Below are 20,762 nucleotides of genomic sequence, written 5' to 3'. Positions count from 1 at the left end.
ATCTTCCCCTAAGTACGGGAATACAAGGCACAAGATGGAGTGGCGTCTTTACTCTCACGAATCGCTCAGTAGGGGAGACAAATAATTAAGCTATGGTTAAGTTACTTGCAATGAAGGAAAAAGTGTATTCTACGTTTGCATTTGTTTGACTTTATCATTCTTTAAATTTAACATATGAAAAGATAATATTTTAGCAGTTTATGTATTTGGAAAACAAATGTACCAAAAGTGGATGGCTGATGATGACCGATTTAAGAACAATTGTGCAAATCCCCAATTGGCTATATAGGGGAGTGACAGAATTGAAGGGAGCTGCTTTTGTACAACTCCGCGGGGCGGGAGGAGGGGGCGTGGGGACACCCGGGAAGTCTCTCCAGAAACTTGCCGGTACGCCCAGTCTGGGCACGGCTTCCCGCCGTGTAGGCGCGGAGCCACGGGCGCACCCGGCGTGGCTCCGCCCCGGGCGCGAGGCTCGGCCGGCTCGGAACTACCATTCCCAGAAGGCTGTGCAAGTCCGGGAGGGAAGCGGAGGCGGGGGCGGCGGCGGCGGCGGCAGGAAGGGCGCGAGCGACTTCTTCGGTGGAGGGTTCTTCCTTCGTGTTTGTTGGGTCCGACAGCCCCCGGGCCCCAGACGGAGAACGCGTTCCTGAGCGACCCCCGCAGCCCCGGGCTTGGCCGGGGCGACCCGGCGCCTCCGCCCGCGGGACGGGCCCGGGGCGGGATGTAGGGCGCTGGGCGCTGAGGCCGCGGGCGCGGCAGGGGGATCGCGGAGGGTGCGCCGAGGATGGAGAGAGCGATGGAGCAGCTCAACCGCCTGACGCGCTCGCTGCGCCGCGCGCGCACCGTGGAGCTGCCGGACGGTGAGCGGGGCCGCGGGGCTGGGGACGCGGGGGCCCCGGGGAGGGGCGGAACTCGGGGCGCGGCGAGGTCCGGTGGGAAAACTAACGGGAAGCTGAGCTAACGCCCACATTTACTTTTCTTGGCTGGGAGGGACCGGGCTGGGATCCCCGGCTACCCCTCGCCCGCTGTTCCGGATGCTGCAGGTGGGAGTTTGGGAGCGGCCCAGGCCGGGCGGATTCTGCTGCTGGAAGAAGCCGGACAGACCGAAGTCTGTCCTGACTATCGATTAGAGGTCTTGGCGAAGGGACAGAAATATAATCTGGATGGCGGAGACCCGGATTCACAAAACATTACAGTTGTGGGCCTTTTTATATGGTCGCTGCTTGTGGGGATGAAGCGATGCCCCCCAGATAGTATTGTTTAGATTGCTGAGGGGAATTAAGCTGTCTTTTCTTTTTTCAAAATGTAGAGCAATGTTGTATTTTGACAATAAACAAGAAGGTGTCAAATGTCAAACGTGCACTTAAATTACTATGTTTACATCTGTAACACTTTTCTTTAATATGCATGTCCGCCTTCTTCGGTTATTCATCAAACGGGTGGGGCCTGGGGCGCTTCTACAAAGAGGAGGAAGGCATGATGTCTGTAGTTTAGGAATTTTAGTTCAGTGTGCCAGGGTTCCTTAAGGACAGGTAAAACACTAGAAATAAAAGGTGAGAAAGGAAGCCGTTTTGTTCGCAGCCTCGTGAATTCGGATGGTTTAGTGGCCGGGGGAGATGGCAGTGCTGCCTCTAAGAGGCTTTTGGTTCTGTGTGCCCAAGTGAGAGAAGTGGTAGTGGTTATGGCTGCTGGTGACTTTTTTTTTTTTAATGCATTCTATTAATTCATTTCAGTTTTTTCAAAACTTTCTTTGAATTGCTGCTGGAGAGGTGATTTGTAGGTTAAGGAAGGAGACCTTGGGAGGGAATCATCAAAGAAATGTGGGGCTGGGGACTTCGGAGATAATTTTCTTGAAAAATTTCCCCAGTCTCTCCTTATGATTCAGAATAGGATAATTTGTGGTGACTTGCTCCAAAATAATATTTGTACTTGGTACTTTGCTAATACAAAGTCGTAGACTGAAAATAATCCTGATTTTAGTAACTAGACTTTCAGCTTCAACTTTTTGTCTTCTTTCCACCTTGCACTTTTGAGTTCATTTCCTTTTTTTTTTTTCTTTTTTCTTTTAGTGGAGGAAGTAATCAGGTTTGTTTATTTCTTAATGGCAGTACTGGGGATTGAACCCAGGACCTTGTGCATGCTAGGCATGCACTCTACCACTGAGCTATACCCTACCTCCTGAGTCTGTTTCTTAAGTGCTGCTCTCTCGTTTTCCACAGTCAAATTATTGGTTTGGGGAAGAAGAATGCATGTGTAGTTTCATTGACACGGCAATTTGTATTGCTTATTTTAAATCCAAATATTTTTACATAAATATGGTTTAGAAGACTTTGATAATATTTCCTGGTTTTAAAAGTAATATTTTCATTGTAGAAGATTTTGAAAAGAAAGAAAAATAAAATAGTCTATTACTTAATGCCCAGTAGTAAACAATGTTAGTATTTTATTTCCTTCTATTATTATTTCTTTCTCTAGCAAATTAAGATCATGCTGTCTATAGTCTTTTATTTTGCTTTTAGAAAAGAACACATTTTAATGTCTTTAAATATGTTAAATAACTGTAGAATTTCATAGGATAACATGTAACAAACATGAATCAAATTTTTGTTTTTATAATAGATTTTATGAGGAACAGCTTTGCACATGTTTAAGTCTTAGTCTGCTTCTGTAAATATTTCCTTAGGATTATTACATAGAAGAATATAGATCTCATTATATAGACATTCTTAGGGCTCTCAGTATCAGCCTCTCAGCTTACTTTTTGGAAAGTTCACCGACAGTCTGAGAGTCCCTGGAAACTAGAAACTTTTCCCCATGTTGCTGATATTTGGTTTTCCTTGATTATAATGAGTTTATTCATCTTACTCTTTTAATTTATCTTTGTCCCTACGTTCTGATGAATCTTTTGAATTCTCAGAGATTGGCTCGAGTGTGTGTGTGTGCGCGCGCGCGCGTGCACGTTATATTCTATTTGTAAAAATCCAGATTGCTTACTTGCATTTTAAGGGCTGAGCAGTTCTGAGATCTCTGTAAATTTAGGAAATGGTCAGATATTTATCTTGCCCTATTAGAACTCAGTGATTAATGAGCATTTGGAACAAATTATTAAGGTTGGAAAGGTTTTAGTCAGCTTTCACTTGGAAATTAACTTTGTTTCATAGGATTAAACTGCAGGTATTTGATTTACTGAATTGGACATTAGGAGGACACAGTTATGTTTCCCTGGATGGTGAAAACCTGAGTATTCCCACAAAGTAGTGGCATACAGGTTGTTGAGTCATCCTAGGTGGGGCTGACATAGGAATATTCTTGTGGGAGGGGAATTGAAGGGAAAACAATTACTTTAAGGATATAGATTCTCAGTGGACTTAAAAAGTTGGTTTATATTGTCCACTTATGTGGAACAATAATCTTAAACTACAGCATTTACAGTGAATGTAGTTTGTTTAATAAAATAATAAAGCTTGAGCCATTTGAATATGTATTTGAGTGATGATTAGGATAATTTTTTTAATTGCTCCCATTTTATGACTTGAGGAGAAATTGTATATGGTATAATGAATCTGTGCTTCCTATTCTTAAAGGTTTTCCTTTTAGTTTTTGAGTTCTGGAACTTTTTTAATAAAAATGACCAACATATCTGATAAAGTGAGAGATTAAACTTTTCTTATCACTCTCAAAACTTTTATTATATACTTAGTCCTCAAGGTTTCTTCATGAGTGTGGAGAAGGCAGCACCCAACAACTAATTTTATTCAGTTCTTAGTATAGTATTTCCTGGATAGTCTCCTTCTAGCACTATACTTGTGATTATTGTTATGTCTTCATACCTTTTAGTGTACGTGAGCTGTATTTTTCATAAGGTTAGATGTGACTTAAAAATAAGATTGACATCTAAATTTTATCTAAACATCCTGTAAATAAAAACCATGTGAATGAACCTCATGATGCTCACTTAAAATTATGTGCTGTCTTGATTTATAGGTTTAAATTCACAAGTAAGGATATTTCCTGTTGATGACTTTATTATGGAGTGGCCTAATTGAAACTGTCATTGTTTAGAAGTTCAGATTTTTATTGGGGCGCGTATTACATGAGAGATAAAGAATGTTGCCATGCTGAGGAAGGCTTAGTGTGATGTTTTTCACCTACTGGTGGTGACTCACTGGTAGTTAATGAGAATAATTTAGTAGTTGCAATCAGCATTTTGAAAAGATGAAATAGAGAATAAGACAAATTAGACTGTATTGTATATATTAAGAATAAATATAGTAGACCTTCTGGCTACTATATACAATGCAAACTGGGTGCACTGTAAGATTGTTTCCTCTGGGGCCTCTGGAATCGGCTAGCTTTCAATTCCAGTTTAGCCACTTCACTATCACACAGCTTGTTACTTCGTGCTTCAGCTTTCTCATTTGTAAAGTGAGAATAATAACAGTACCTGCTTTATAAGGTGGTTGTGAGGATAAACGAGGTGATGCATGTGCTTGTAAAGGATTTAGAAAAGTGCCGTTAATGGTTTAAAACATGCTGCCTGTTGTTAATAGGGTTCTTTGGTTATTTATTTTTTATAGTGAAAAGAGTTATTGCATCTGCATACTAAACTTGTGAATGTTGACTAGGACTGTTATTCTTCATGCATTTACTCAAAAATAGTAAAACAATGAACAAAATTGTGAAGAAAGGGTAATAACTTTTCTCTTTTCTAAATACAGTAGTATGTATTTTTAAATATATAATTTTTTTAACATAATCGCAATACTGTCATTAGAACTGACGTGATTAACAGTAATTTTTTATTCTTATCAAATACCTAGTCCATATTCAGTTTTCTCCTCTCACAAATTCCGTCTTACAGTTTTAAACTCACAGAGGAGTTGTATAAATAGTAGCGTTCCCTTCACCAAGCTTCCCCTGACGTTCACATCTTATGCAACGGAAGTACAGTTATCAAGACTAAGAAATTAATATTGGTGTAATAATATTGATTACATTACAGACTTTTATTAGAATTTCATGGGTTTTCCCACTAATGTCTTTTTTCTATTTTAGGATCCAATCCAGATTATCACGTTGCATTAGTTTTCATATTTCGTTAGCCTCCCCTGATCTGTGATACTCTTCAGCTTTTCATTGTCTTTAATGATCTTGAGACTTTTTATGAGGACTAATAACGTATTTTGTGGAAGTCCCCTTAATTTGGGTTTGATGTTTTCTCATGACTAGATTAAAGTTACAGGTTTTTGGCAAGAATACTACAGAAGTGATGTGCCCTTCTCAGTGGATCGTCTCACGGCCTACATGGTATCAATATGTACTACTTCTGGTGATGTTACCCTTTATCAGTTGATTTAAGGTGATATCTGCTGGTTCTCTACTGTAAATTCACTTTTTCCTTTGTAACTAATATTTGGGGGAGATACTTTGATACTATGCAAATATCCTTTGTCTCAAACTTATTAATTTTAGCATTGCTGTTAACTTCTTAAGGGCTAAGGCTTACTACTCTGTAAATAACTTATTAAAAAATATAAACCTCTGAAATGCATTGAATTGAGAAATGACCATTACTAATGTATAAAAGTAAATTCATACACTAGCTGAAATTTGCATAGGTGTAACATGAGACCATAAATGTTGACTTTCTTTTCGATCATATTTCTTTGGATTTATTCCATAGAAGAAAATAAATGGAAATGTGAATTAAGTAATCAGTAAAAGTATGCCATAAAAGCTTCTGAAATAATTTCTTTTGTTATATTGATGAGAAGCAAGTACTGTGTATATTTAGTGGTTTAAAATTATTTTAACATACATATCTTTGATATTCATATATACTTAAAATTCCTCCAAAGTGCGTGTAAGTATGATGAAACATAAAGTCGATAAACACTCTTTTGGAAAGAAAATTTCAGTTGTTAAAGCTACAGAAAATAATAGGTCTCTGATTTTCCCCTCAAATCAAAGCACTTCTGCGATCGATGATGTAGCGGGAATGAGCATTAGAGAGGATAAGAAATTCTGCATTATTGCAAATTTTGCAATGCCTCTTTTGTTTTACACTATCCTTAACCTTCTCCTACCTCTTCTCCTAGCTTTTTATTTTGAGTTAAGAAAACTAAAGTGGCCTTAAGTATAGTATACCCTTTGGGAAAAGGGGGAGATTAATTCTTTTTCTGTTTGTTTTTTTTTAATATTTAGATAATGAAACTGCTGTTTATACATTAATGCCAATGGTTATGGCGGATCAACACAGGTGAGTACCTGTTCCACAAATTTATACATTTTGAGAATATCAGTTTACCTAAATGTTGTGTACAAACACACACACACAAATATGCCCTGGAGCAAGTTATTTTACCTCTGTTACCATTTTCTGTCTGTGAAATAATGAAAAGATTTTCTAAGTTCATGTCAACTGTAAAATTCTATGGTAAGAGATTTTCTAAATGAATAGTCAGATATTAAGACAAGTGTTTGCTTGGTCACTGACAGTGAAAAAAAGCACTGATGGTTTCTGTTAGAGGTCACTACTGATCTTTATAGCAAAAGACTAAGGCTTATAGACAACTTACTCTACTACTTCGATGTTCTTTTTATTGATGTAGTGTTGACAATTTTTTTTTTACAGGACATGAATGAGGTACGGTTATCTGGCAGGGTGATGAGGTGCTTACACTTGTAATAGACAGCTGTACTGTGGTTAGCCATTGGGTAGTTTGGTATTAGGGGGAGAAAGTAGAGAGACTGTATTTTGAAACAGCTTTAAAATATTAATGGTTTTTTTGCTTTGAACTTCCTGTTTGATATAATTAAAACGTGTTTGTCTGATTTTTCTTATTTGGCCAAAATTAATATAGATAGGCTCAACTTTCTGCAAGGGGAGCAGCCAGCCCTACTTTCTTTGTTTCTCAAGAATCTAGAGTGAGCTGAAGCCAACTTAGGTGTCCTCAGGGCAGGGGACATAGTCAGAGCAGCAGACGAGGAGCCCCTCAGCACCAGTTTATAGGTGAGGGCAGTGGGTTTTGGATGATGCTGCACTGGCTGCCATGCTCTGCTTAGAGTAGTGCCTTGTTTTTTGGCTGATGTGGGACAGAACCTTTTGAATAATTGGTAAGAATAACTAAAGAGCTATTAACTTAAGTTTATTATGTTTTTAAAAACTTTTTTTTTTTGAACATTGTTAAATTTTCTTTTGGCATAGGTCTGTTTCTGAACTACTATCAAATTCAAAGTTTGATGTCAATTACGCATTTGGACGTGTGAAAAGAAGCTTGCTTCACATTGCAGCAAAGTAAGACTACAGATATTTTGGATTGAACTCTGGTCTAGAGTAATAATCAGTAAGCTTTGAATAGTGTGTTCCACAGTAGTTATGGAGAGAGATGAGAAGACAGCAAAGTGGTTCTTTGTTTTGCTGAGGGCATGGTATACTGTGCTTGCATTCTTTCTCTAGATAAATTGTTAATCTTGGGACTGGACTCAGGTTTGTATCTGCTGTTTTAGCTTATTTTAGATCAGATTAGAGGGGGTTAGGCACAGGAATTCTCTTTCCTGGACCTAGTTAAGAGGACACATGTACCAGAATTTTACTTTGAGGTTTTTATATGCTAACTACATGTGAAGTTGTTGGCTTTATGTTTTTTACTTAGGTGTGAGAATGATTTTTATTCATAATCTTATAGTGTGTAACCAATTGATTTATATCTGGCCATCTTTCAGGTAACTCAATCTAAGTAAAGTTGATTTTTTAATATAAATTTGGCTTCTGGAAGGCCAAAAGTTGAGAGTACTATATGATTTCTTTTACGTGCTAATACTTTATTTTGCTTAATGTGAACTTCTCAAATACTTCATAGCTTTCGGTGTAGAATGTACCATCTTTAAAGTAGAAGGTATTTACTGTTTGTGACAGGAATTAAATTGTAGGTTAATATGGATCCCCAAAATAATGTGTTTAACATAACTTTCTGTTTTTCAATTAAGCTAGGTCAACTATGGCTCATTGTTGAATGTCTCTGAAGTGTTTTTAATATTGTTTTAGTTGTGGATCGGTGGAATGCTTGGTTCTGCTGTTAAAGAAAGGAGCAAATCCTAACTATCAAGATATTTCAGGCTGTACACCCCTTCATTTGGCAGCTAGAAATGGGTAAATATTTTTTCTTAAGTAGCTTAAATTGTATTACTCAGTTACGACTAAGACTGTTCAAGGCACTCTGTCTTTATTTAGTGATTTTCCCCCCCCAATATTTGCCTTGGGAAAAAGATCTTGGATTATTATGTTCAACTTTTAAATAATTGTAATATTTAATAACTTACTAAGATGTTTACTAATATTGTTCTTGAAAATATGTTTGTCAGTTCATTTTTACTTGTATTAGAATGACTTTATTTTCTGAAAAGCATAATTTCACCTCTTTGTTTTAGTGTCCTTTTTCTTGCTAGTCTTTTGCCACATCTGACTCCAGGGCTTATTTTCCAAATTGCTTGTTAATTAACTAAGCAGTTTGGAAAATATTATTAATACAATTAAAGACAGAATAGATACACCCAGTTTATGTATAATTATTTGTGAAATAGCTGTACTAACTCATTGTGTGCTATTTTAAACCTACTGTACTGTTTTTTAAATGGGTTTCTTTCTCCTTTTTTGTCAAGATTTTCAGAGGTCACATCTCTGTGTCTGCCTCTACACTATCTTTCACTTCTTAAAATTCTGTTGGACTGAGAAAACAGACCAAAATGGTTAGAATTATGTTTAAAATGAAAATGAATAGCTTTTGATTCAAGACCTGAGGAGCTTATAAACATTTTTTGAATGCTAGAAAACTTTTCTGTGAAAGTATATTCCTATATGTCTCTTCTTTTGATAACTCTTGAAAATATTTTTGTTGCTTGTTTAGAACAGGAATTCTAGGTAGTTGAGGTGGCTGCCTAAGTGAGATGGATATGGGGCTAAAATTGGCCACTATGTCAGTCTGAGGCCAAATTTTTGCATACCAGGATTAAAGAGGAACCAGAAAGACAAGAACCATAATGATGTCTGGGTTGGAAAGGGGAGAGGCATAGTCCTTTCATCCTTCTGGTTTGTCCCATTTCCTGATTTAGCATGTGAACCAGTTTAGTTGCCCACTGTTTAAGAAGTAACATGCTGATTCAACAATTGTTTTTATTAATAATTGACCACATTAGGTATGTGGTAGGGTGTCACACCCAGGGTCAAAGAGTAGATCATTCATTTCCTTATTGAACTGATCTCAGGTCTAGATACATTGTTCTAGGTGTTGGTAGGATAGTGATAGAGCTCTTTGAAAGTTACATAGAGAAAAATACCTCAGTACACTGTCTCCGCAGCTGTAAATGAAAGGGCAGATTGGTGCACAGTGGGGATAACATGCTGTCATTGTAGTAGGAGACTGAGTCATTTAGGAGACCATTGCTTTTTTCTCCCCAGCTTCTTTGAGGTATAATTGACAAATAAGATTGTAAGATATTTAAAGTGTACATCATGATGATTGATCTATGTGTTATGAAAGGACTTCTCTCATCTAGCTAATTAACACACCCATCACCTTACATATTTATCTTTTTTTTGGTTAGACATTCAAGTTGGAGACAATGACATTAAAGATGAAGAAATATGACAGTGATTATTACATAATTCACATGGCAAGCCAGTGAAGAGAAAAGGAATGAGTCCATAACTCTAACATAACATATAACGGATGCCTTTCTATTTTTGTAAAGATTACTTTGGGCTTTTGATATTCAGTACTTAACTACTTTGGTTTTTGTTTACTGAATGGATACCTTGTACAACTTAGAGGTGCTCAATAAATGCTAAGTAACATGATCACTTATTGCTTCCTGTCGCTTTTAATGTTTTCAGAAATAGCTTTTTTTCTGTAATTTCTTTATGAATTTGGATTTGTCTACACTGAAATAGAAGTCATAGGTGAATTCTCCCCTTTTTGCTGGCTCATCTGATTTCTGGGTTTTTTTGTTTTGTTCCCTTATTGGTCATCTTGAGATGGGTAGACTATTTCTCTTGGCCTGCTTTAGTGTTTCTCTCTTCACCCATCAGTGCTAGGTGCATTAATACCAAGTTGCCCTCCTTTCCAATAGAAGACCCATTAAGCTGCCTCAGAGCACTTGGATGACTGGTCGCTGTGTCATCTGGGTTACCATAAGCTTCCTATAATTGTTGCAGTATCTGGGCAGGAAAATAATTGGCTTCCCATACAGTAGGATCCAGTGCTGCTCACTGCTGCTCAGGATTGTATGAGAACGTTAAAAGGAAAGACTTAAAAATTACTGTGTATCCTTAAGTTGTATATTGGTTAGATTTGAAACATTTTTTTCTTAATTTTTTGGGCTAGCATGTGAGCTCATAAAAGGCAGAGCTCATGTGTTAGTTAATATGTTGGCTCCAATTCTAAGCAAAATAGGTGCTCATTTAGTGGGTTATTTTGATTTACTCAGGTTCTGGAAAATAGCAATAATGATTGTTAAGTAAGAAAAAGAGGATATATTTTTCATATTGTCTTGTACTTTTTGCAGTTTATTTTTAAGTGTTTATTTTGACAGTAGTCTAGTGGTCCACAACAGGCTTCTGAGCAGGTTTTAGAGATCCAGCAATATGGGTACAGACACACACACAAATATAATTAATTTTAATAGGATTTTCTGGTCTGTTGTCTCCCAGTTATTGAAGATTTATTTCCTAAGGTTTTCGTAACAATGTGTTCAATGAAAGAACTTTGTAAATGTTTGAACTTAGAAGTTTACTCAGAGCTTTATTTTCTTCCACTTTGATTATAATGCTGATTTTAAATGATATTGAACGTCATTTTTGATATAAAAATTAAATCAAGAAAAGAAATTTGTTCTCTTTTACAAGGTTTATTCAGTCAATAAAAATGTTAGTTATTGATTATAAGCTTGAATAATAATTAGTAGAGTTTCATTACATTTTACTGAGAGTGCCTAGCTATGCTTAGTACTGAATTGATGAAAGAAATAAGATATAATCCATAGCATGAAGAAATTTATGATCTGAGTAAAAAAGTATATATACATATCTGCTATGTGATTATGTATACTTTCTATATGCCATGTATTGTAGCATACTTGCAAAGGGTTCCTGGCCCCAGTTCCAGTGTGTGTCTATATGTGTGTGTAGGCTTCCCCACCCCAGCAAGCAATTCTCGCATGCCAGCAGAGTATCCAAGAGTTCAACTCAATTCTGGCACTGTGCACACTATCAGATAGAAGCATATTCCATTGGGAAAGGGCTCAGTCCTGTAAGACTGCCCTGCACTTCAGATGCCAGTTGCAAGCTCAGTCACAGTTGGTGCTTCTGACTGACCAGCTTTAAATTGGAGGTTCTGACCACCCCCTCCAACTCAAGATCCAATCACGAGTCCAGGCTCTTACCAATACTTTTGACCTCCTGGCTATAAATCAGAGATTCCCATGATCCCTTTTTTTGAGTTTAATTAATTTGGTAGAACAGCACACAGAACTTGGGAAAATCCATTGGTTTACTCATTAGATTACTGATTTATTATAAAAGAGCATAAAGTATATGAATCACTAGCCAAATGAAGAGATACATAGGGTGATGTTCTGAGCAAAGGAGCTTCTGTCCCCAACGTGTGGCAAGGAGAAATGTTTTGGTTCCCCTACATGGAAGCTCTCCCTGAAAGAAACAAAAAGCTGTCCTTTTGCATATTTATGGAGGTTTCATTAGATAGTCATGATTGACGCAAATTACTGGCCAATAGGGATTGATTCAACCTCCAGCCCCTCTCACCTCCCTGGAAATGGGGATTGAAAGTACCCTCTCATCACAGGGTTGGTTCTCCTGGCAGCCAGCCCCTACCCTTGAGTGGGATCCAAAGGCACCTTCCCTGAAACGGTTTCAGGAAAGGAGGCCCAATGGTCTTAATCACTTAGGAAATTCCAAGGGTTTGGGAGCTGTGAGCCAATAAGTCTGGATTAAGACCAAATGTATATTTTTCCTATAAATCACAGTATCTCAGTACTCATATTAATACTATATATACATATTATATATACTATGTTGTATAACATTATATGTGATATACTATTATGTGTATCTGTTTTTTGTATTTTTTTATGTGTCTGTATAGTCATTTACTCAACTAGAGCATAAACTTTTTTAAGCCATTTATTAATTCAGTACTAAGCATAGTTAAGCATATACATAAAATATATATTACATATATATAAGTATATAGTGTGTGTATATATCACTTTGTTTCCAAAACATGAATTTTCATTTCATTATTTAGGGAAGGGGAAATTGAGATAAATATCGAATAGTGACTAGGAATGGATCAAGCTAGGAGATACTGTGAGCGAATTGAAATGGGTAGGCAGTTCAGAAGAGGGCAGAAGACTTTTATAGACATGTCTCCAAATAAGATATACAAATGACCAATAAGAACATGAAAAGATGCTTGATATCACTAATCAGGGAAATGCAAATTAAAACTACAGTGAGATACCAACTCACACTCATTAGTATGGCTATCACAAAAACAGAAAATAGTGCTTTGTTGGTGATAAAGGAAAATGGTACAGATGCTCTGAAAACTAGTTTGGTGATTCCTCAAAAATAAATAGAATTACCATATGATCCAGCAATCCCACTTCTGGGTGTATACTCAATAAAATTTAAAGCAGGGTCTTGCAGACATATTTGTATACTCATAGTCATAGGAGTATTCACAATAGCAAAAACAAAAGGAACCCAAGTTTCCATTGACAGACAGATCAGTAAGCAAAATGTGGTATCTACATACAGCTGAATATTATTCAGCCTTAAGAAGGAAGGAAATTCTGACATGCTACAACATGGATGAGCCTTGAGGACATTACGCTAAATGAAATAAGCTAGTCACAGAAGGACAAACTGTATGAGTCCACTTTTATAAGGTACTTAGGTAAGCCCAAATCGTAGAGACAGAAAGTAGAATGGTGGTTTCCAGGGGCTGGTGGGAGACGGAATGGGGAGTTACTGTTCACCGGGTATAGAATTTCAGTTTTGCAAGATGAAAAGAGTTCTCAAGATGAATGGTTGGACAACAATATGGATATACTTATATCACTGAACTATACACTTAAAAGTGGTTAAGATGGTAAATGTATATTATGTGTATTTTGCCACAGTAAAAAAAAAAAATTGAAAAGGAAGTGGGTAGGTGGATGCATAGATATGCGTTTTATTAGTTTTGTGGTTGTTTTTATAACTCATCTTGGTATTTTAAATATTTTGCAATTAAGAATGTAGCATAGAACATTGAGACATCATTTTCCTCTATCCATTCCCCTTCCATTAGACTTATATTGTCTTATAGTTCTAATGAAGGTTACCATTCCAAATATTCTGTTGACACTAGAAATTTCTCAGCCTTTTAAATGATGAATTTGTCCTAATGGCATGAAAATCTCATTGTGCTTTTTCTTTATCCCATTATCTTTGAGTCATAGGAACAGTTTTGTTTTGTTTCAGATGTTACAGTATTTTAAAAAATATTGTGGGTATAGATTCATACTTGCCATCAATTAATGTTGAGTGTAGTTAATATTTCAGTAAAATAATTGTCACTTGTTTATTTTTCTAGTACTAATTATCTGTGACTGTCTCTTTTTCTTTTCAGGCAGAAGAAATGCATGAGTAAATTATTAGAATACAGTGCTGATGTCAACATTTGTAATAATGAAGGCCTTACAGCAGTAAGTACTAAGAATTTTTATCTGATATTTTGAAAATACTTTTTAGAAAACAATATTGAAGGTGATAGTAATGCAACATACAGGTATTTCTGCAAGTTACTCCTCTGTCATGATTAAGAAGATAACAATGATTTGAGATACAGTTCTCAGCTCTAGTTATTAAGTTACAGTTCACCACGTTTCTCCTTTCTCCTTTTTAAGTTTATGACCCTTCATTTATTTTGAAGTCTTGTTCCCCTTAGTTTTTGTCACTGACTTTCAGGGAACTTTGTAGGAGCGTCTCTGCTAAGGTGTGTTCATTGTAGGAGAGCTGTTTTTCATTATGTCCTTTAAAATTTTTTAACGTGTACATTGTAGGAAAATTGGATGGCTATGTTTTTATAACTCATCTTAGTTATAAAAAGGAGGGGAAAAAAGGTTATGAAGGTAAAGATCACTCACCTCTACTCCCTCCACTCAGAGATAATCACTGTTAATATTTTGGCCTGTTTTCCTTCAGACTTGTAATATCTTACTTAAACTAGTATTTTTATCCATTTTGTCATGTTGTTTTCTTTTCAAAATAAGTTAATATATTTTTGATCCACACAGATATTATAGGGAGGTGGTGTGGGATATTTCTGAAGAGATTGCTGAAATCTGAAAAATTTAATCTAATTGTCATTTAATGGAGTGTTATTTGACTTAGAAGTAGAGATGAAATAGAATTATGTGATTATGAAGAAATTGTTTTGAAGTTGTGACAAAAAATAAATTTTATTTATTAAATTTTACCTTCCTGTATGTGAGGTGATGGGTGTTTTGATTAACCGGATGATGGGAATCCTTTCACAATATATATCAAACCATCACAGTGCACACTTTAATGTTGCACAGTTTTGTCAGTTATATCTCAATAAAGCTGAAGAAAAATTATTTTTACCCTTTGGTAGTATTTGTAGATTTTGAATCTTTTAATTTGTGAAGTAAGAAGAATATTGAGTATTTAAATACCATGCTAGTTTTCAAGGCCTTTCTGATTAAAAGTTTTTTTGGTGGACGTGGAGGGAGCTGGGGCATAGAAAAACTAGCTTTCCTAAGATTTAGATTATTCTATAAATGACTTCTTAAAGATCAAACTCAGTCATCATTATTATATGGAATTCACCATTCCTGTGATAATCCAGATTTTGTTATATATTAACAATATAGTGCCATCTAGTCTGTGAAGGAAAACTATTCCAAATATCTACAGGATTCTATGGTGATATGGTAGTTACCACAGAGGGTTACAAAACTATGGAATTGACATAGCTCTATCCTTAGCACACTAGTATAGGCAAGATAAGCTGTTCAGTATTGACATAGTCTGTTTAATTGCAAAAGTTTTTATCTGCTAATTTTTCCCCTTCATTGCTGAACTTTGAGGGAAGTGAAGTATAAAATTTTTAAAACTAAAATTTTTATTAAAAAGTTATTCATGCATATATTTAAAGAGTCAAATAATTCTGAAGGCATATTGTGTAAAAATAGTCTCTGCTTTCTTTCTGCCTTTTACCTGTGGGGGATGTATATTGAGTTCTAGGCAGTTTTACTACCTGCATAGGTCCATGTGTCCACTACCACAGTCAATATTCTAGACATTTCCAACTCCACAAAGATGTTTTGTATTGCTGTTTTATAACCACACCTTTTCTTTCCTTCACTCCTGTGCCTAACCCCTGGCAACCACTAGTTTGTTCTCCATTTCTAAAATTTTGTCATTGCAAAAATGTAATATAAATGGAATCATGCTATATGGATTCTCTGCAGTGGGCTTTTGTGTGCTCATCATATTCCCTGGAGATGGATCTAGTTTGTGTTTATCAGTTGTTCTTTCCTCTACATTGCTAACTAGTATTCCTGGGTGTAGATGTGCCACTGTTTGTTTAAACTATACACCTGTTGAAGAACATACAGGTCATTTCCTGTTTGTGAATAAAGCTGCTGTGAATATAAACAGTGTACAATTTTTTGTGTGAACATACAGGTTTTCATTTCTTTGGAGTAAATGCCCAGGAATGCAGTTGCTAGGTTGTGTGGTGCTTTCGTGTTTAGTTTTAAAATGCATTGCCTAACTTTTCCAGAGTGACTGTATCATTTTATACCCCTGCCAGCAACATGTAAGTGATCTGGTTTTCTGGTATCCTTACCAGCATTTAGTGTTGTCGCTGTTTTTAGCCATTATGATAGGTATGTGTGTAATGTTATCTCATTGGGGTTTTAATTTGCATTTGCCTAGTTGATAATGTTGTTGAACAGCTTTTCATGTGTTTCTTTACCATCTATATATCCTCTTATGTGAAATGTCAGTTCGTGTCATTTGCCCATTTTCTTCTAATTGGGTTTTTTTTTTAAACTGTTGAGTTGTTAGAATTCTTTATATTTGAGGATGCTAGACATTTGTGGGGTGGGTGACTTGCAAATATTTTCTCCCAGTCTTTAGTTTGCCTTTTAAAACTCTTAACAAGGTCTTTTGTAGTACAAAAGATTTAAATTTTGATGAAGTTCAGTATATCAGGTTTTCTATTAATGGATTGTGCTTTTGGTATGAAGTTTGGGAACTCTTTGCCTAGCTGTAGATCCTGAAGATTTTTCTATTTTTTTTCCAAAAGTTTTATAACATTTTATGTCTGAAAGTATGATCTCTTTTGAGCTAATATTTGTATGTGATACTTAAATCAAGGTTCATTTTTTTACCTAAGAAGTCCAATTACTCTAGCACTGTTTGTTGGAAAGGTTATCCTTCTTGCATGAAATTGGTTTTGCATCTTCCTCAGAAGTCTTATGGGCATATTTGTAAGTGGTTATTTCTGGGTCCTCAGTTCCATTCCACTGATCTCCGTCCTTTTGCCAATAACACACTGTCTTGATTATTGCAGCTATCTAGTAAGCCTTACTATCAGGTAGGGTAATTCCTCCCACTTTATTTTTCTTTGTCAAGATTGTGTTAACTACTCTGATTCCTTTGCCTTTCCATATAAATTTTAGAATAAACTTGTCTATGACAAAAAACCTTTCTGAGATTTTTATTGGAATTGCATTAAGCCCATAGATCAATTTGGGGAGAATTTGACATCTTTACTGTGTTGAGTCTTCCAATCCAAAAAGACAGTATGTCTCTCCATTTATTTAGGTCTTTGGTTACTTTGATCAGAATTTTGTATTATTCAGCATACAGATCTTACGCATGTTTTAAGTGTACAGCTAAGTATTTTATTTCCTTTGGAGTGATTGTAAATGGCATTAGGTTTTTAATTTTAATTTGTGCTTGTTCACTGATAGTATATAGAAATGCAATTGCTTTTTGTATGTTGGTCATGTATCCTGTGACCTTGGTCAAGTCACTTATTCTAGGAGTTTTTTGTAGATTCTTTGGGATTTTCTATTTAGGCGATCATGTCATCTGCAAATGGAGATAGTTTTACTTTTTCCTTTCCAACTATATGTCTATTTCTGTTTCTTCTTTTATTGCACCTTAATTTTTTTGAAGTTTTCTAAGTACTTATCATTAATTTATTACCAAACTTTACCTCACTTTGTAAGTATCCTCATAACATTTATTCAATACCTTTCATCTTCTTGATAAATTTTGAAGGAGTCTCTTATGGAGACTAAGCTGGATTGATTGATTTCTAGGCCTGCTTTATAGAGTTGTTTGAAATGTCTCTTCACCATCATCCTGGGAATTCCTTTGCCTTTCTCTGGTTTTGGGTTTTTACTTACAGGCATGCCTGGGAGATATCACGGGTTCTGTTCCTAACCACTCCAATAAAGTGAATATTGCAGCAAAACAGGTCACACAATTTTTTTGTTGTTTCCCAGTGCATATAAAAGTTATGTTTACACTATACTGTAGTCTGTTCAGTGTGCAATAAAAATAGCATTGTGTCTAACAATGTATAGACCTTAATTTAAAAACTTTAATGTTAAAAAAGTACTAACCTTCATCTGAGCCTTCAGTGAGTCTTTTGATCTGTTTGCTGGAGAAGGGTCTTGCCTTGATGTTAATGGCTGTTGACAGATCAGGGCAGTGGTTGTTGAAGATTGGGGGCGGTCTGTGGCAATTTCTTAAAATAAGACAACAGTGAAGTCTGCTGTATTGATTGGCTCTTCCTTTTATGAACAAAGTCTCTATTGCGTGCAGTGCTGTTTGATAGCATTTTACCCACAGTAGAACTTCTTTCACAATTGGAGTCAGTCCTCTCAAGCCCTGGTACTGCTTTATTGACTAAGTTTATGTTGTCTTCTGAATCCTTTGTTGCCATTTCAACAATTGATTAACTTCACTGTCTTATATGAGCTTGGTTTGTGGTGCTCCAGAACACTTAGAAGTAACACCAAAGATCACAGATCACCATAGCAAATAACAATAATAATGAAAAAGTTTGAAATATTGTGAGAATGACCAACATGTGACACACAGACATGAAGTGAGCAAATGCTGTTGGAAAAATGGTGGTGATACAACTGCCTGATGTAGTAGAGCTGCCACAAACCTTCAATTGCTAAAACAAACAAACAAGCAAAAAAACCCAACACGGTATCTGAGATGCTCAGTAAAGCAAAGTGCAATAAACACAAAGGTATGCCTGTCTATAGGTTCTTCTGTGCCTGTCTTTCCTGATAACTATTCTGTCACTCTGCTGGAGCACGTTTTCGAATAGTTAACTGAGAAAGGGTACATAGGAGGTAAATTTGTTGATTCTTTGCATGACTGAATAATACTTGAGTCTTTGAGTCTATCTGATTATGTAATTGATAATTTAGTTAACAGTAAATCGTAGACTGGACCTCTTTCCTTAGAATTTTTAAAGCATTGCTTTGTCATCTTCTAGCTTTCAGTTTTGAAGTTTGGTGCTGTTTTGATTCTTGAATCTTTTTATGAAACCTGTTTTGTTCTTTTCTCTCTAGAAACTTATAGAATCTGTTATGTCCTTAGTATGCTAAAATTTCATGATTATGTGTCTTGGTTTGGATGAATTTTATCCATTTGGCTGAATAATACTGAGGCTCTGTCAACCTAGAAACATGTAATGGAAACTCATGAGAAATGTTCATGAATTATTTCTTTGGTGATTTCTACTCCACTGTTTTCCCTGTTCTCTCCTTTCTGAGTTCCTGTTATTTGAATATTAGGCCTCATGTGCTAGCCTTTTAATTTTCTTTTGTTTGTAATTTACCTTTTCTCTTATTTCTCCATTTCTTTGTCTTCTTGTGCTTTCTGGGAGACTTCCTCAATATTATCTTCTGACTCTTTTGAGTATGTATGTTTTAATCACAGTATTAATTTCCAAGAATTTTTCCCCCCACTGCTTCTTTAAAAAAAATATTATTCTGTTCTCATTTCAAGGATGCAGTTATGTTCTGTCTCTAAGAGTGTTAAATGTACTTTTTTCTTTTGAAGTTTTTTTCTATGTTTTTTTCTCCTTTACTTTTTGTTTTGTTTTGTTTTGTTTTGTATTTTGTCTTTCAAATAAGATGCATTCGTCAAATGCTTGGTGGAACAGGAAAAGGCTATTTGAAAGCTGTCTGAATATGTGCGGTTGCTCACTGTGGGCTTCAGTGTATGGTGATCTGCTTGGGCAGTTGTCTTTAGAATCCTTCCTAATACCAGTTTCTCTAGGCATTTACTGTTGAGCTGATCAAGATTCCTCAGAAAATCCTTCCACCTGCCAGGAGGATGTTAGCATTCTCCTCTGCTCAGCATCCAGAATGCTTTAGGATTTCCGTATTCAGTATGTAAACTTGCACATCATCTCCCTTTTTCAGTGTGATATTCTTGCTTTGGTGGGCCTGGTGTCTTATCTAGTGACTCTGTTTTCAAGCTTCTTGTGTTCCGTCAGATTACAGAGGGGCAGTTACTAGCCTTGCAGAGTTGGGAACAGATGGGGATCTGAGGGTCTAAATCTTATTCAATAAGCTTTGAATGATCTGTTTTTAGTCCCACATTCACCCTACTGCAGAGGTGCAGCAGGGTGCTTACTACCTGTTCTTGAGCCTTTTGGAATTCTGTGATCTGAGCCTTCTTCCTTGGCTCTCTATTACTGGTTTAGGATTCAGGTTTTTGTTCTGACAAGTCATACAAAAGCTTCCAGCTCTCAAAATGTGTTGCTATTGTATTCTTTCCTTTTCTTTATCTTAATAGGTCTGTCCTTAAAGAAAAAGTACTCTTTACTGTCACTTCAGCGGTGTTTGGGGAAGAAGTAGAAGCTGATGCAAGAGTTCAGGGCTACCATTTTAAAACAAGTTTCATGATATATTTTTTAATAGAAAAATATCAGGTGAAAGATGCATGGACAGCATAGTCCAAAGTTTTAACAATGATTATCTTTGAGTGGTGGACTTGCATGTGTTTTACATTTTTTTATCCTCCTTATGTGTGTTATTTATACATAATACATATGTTACATGTAAAATATAAGAAGGAAAGAATATGACACCTATTGTGTTAATTACTTTTTAACTTACGTTTGCTTCTAGGGGAGGAAAAATATCCAGTACCTTTTCTCTAGAGATAAGCTGTATGTATATACAGTCCAGGGTCATCTAAGAAGCAGAATATTTGGTCATCCTAAGTTTAGGATTTTTACCTACTTTGAACCATAAGTGCTTGATTTTGAAATACATGGTGGTATAATCTACATTTTGATGCATTTTTCCCCCATAATAAAAATAAGGAAAAAAGTATATTTGCTTTAGTTTCAATCTTTCCTGTGCATGTCATGCTTACAGTTGAGAAATAGTTGCAGTATTTATCTACTATTTTTATATGAAATACTATTACATTGATGTTAAGTAACTAAATGGCTGCACAGATACACTGGCTGGCTGTGAATGGGCGGACAGAGCTACTCCATGACCTTGTACAACACGTCAGTGACGTTGATGTTGAGGACGCGATGGGGCAGACAGCACTGCATGTGGCCTGCCAGAACGGTCACAAGACGGTAAATTAGACCTTGAGGACTTTAAAT

The 20,762-nt window shown here is 36.2% G+C and overlaps 1 protein-coding gene across 1 annotated transcript in view; it reads left to right on the top strand.

Moving 5' to 3' along the window:
* The first annotated feature begins 204 nt into the window (after nt 1–204).
* The window catches only part of HACE1 (HECT domain and ankyrin repeat containing E3 ubiquitin protein ligase 1), an 88,930-nt gene continuing 68,372 nt past the window's right edge, over nt 205–20,762 (top strand). The window contains exons 1-6 of the mRNA XM_072965691.1: nt 205–860; nt 6,205–6,259; nt 7,208–7,297; nt 8,048–8,152; nt 13,692–13,767; nt 20,604–20,735. Coding sequence (XP_072821792.1) covers nt 785–860; nt 6,205–6,259; nt 7,208–7,297; nt 8,048–8,152; nt 13,692–13,767; nt 20,604–20,735 — 534 coding nt within the window. The 5' untranslated portion in view covers nt 205–784. The remainder of the gene's footprint in view (nt 861–6,204; nt 6,260–7,207; nt 7,298–8,047; nt 8,153–13,691; nt 13,768–20,603; nt 20,736–20,762) is intronic.

Source organism: Vicugna pacos, chromosome 8 (assembly GCF_048564905.1).
Source record: "Vicugna pacos chromosome 8, VicPac4, whole genome shotgun sequence".
NCBI lineage: Eukaryota > Metazoa > Chordata > Mammalia > Artiodactyla > Camelidae > Vicugna > Vicugna pacos.
This window is presented reverse-complemented; position numbering and strand designations above follow the sequence as displayed.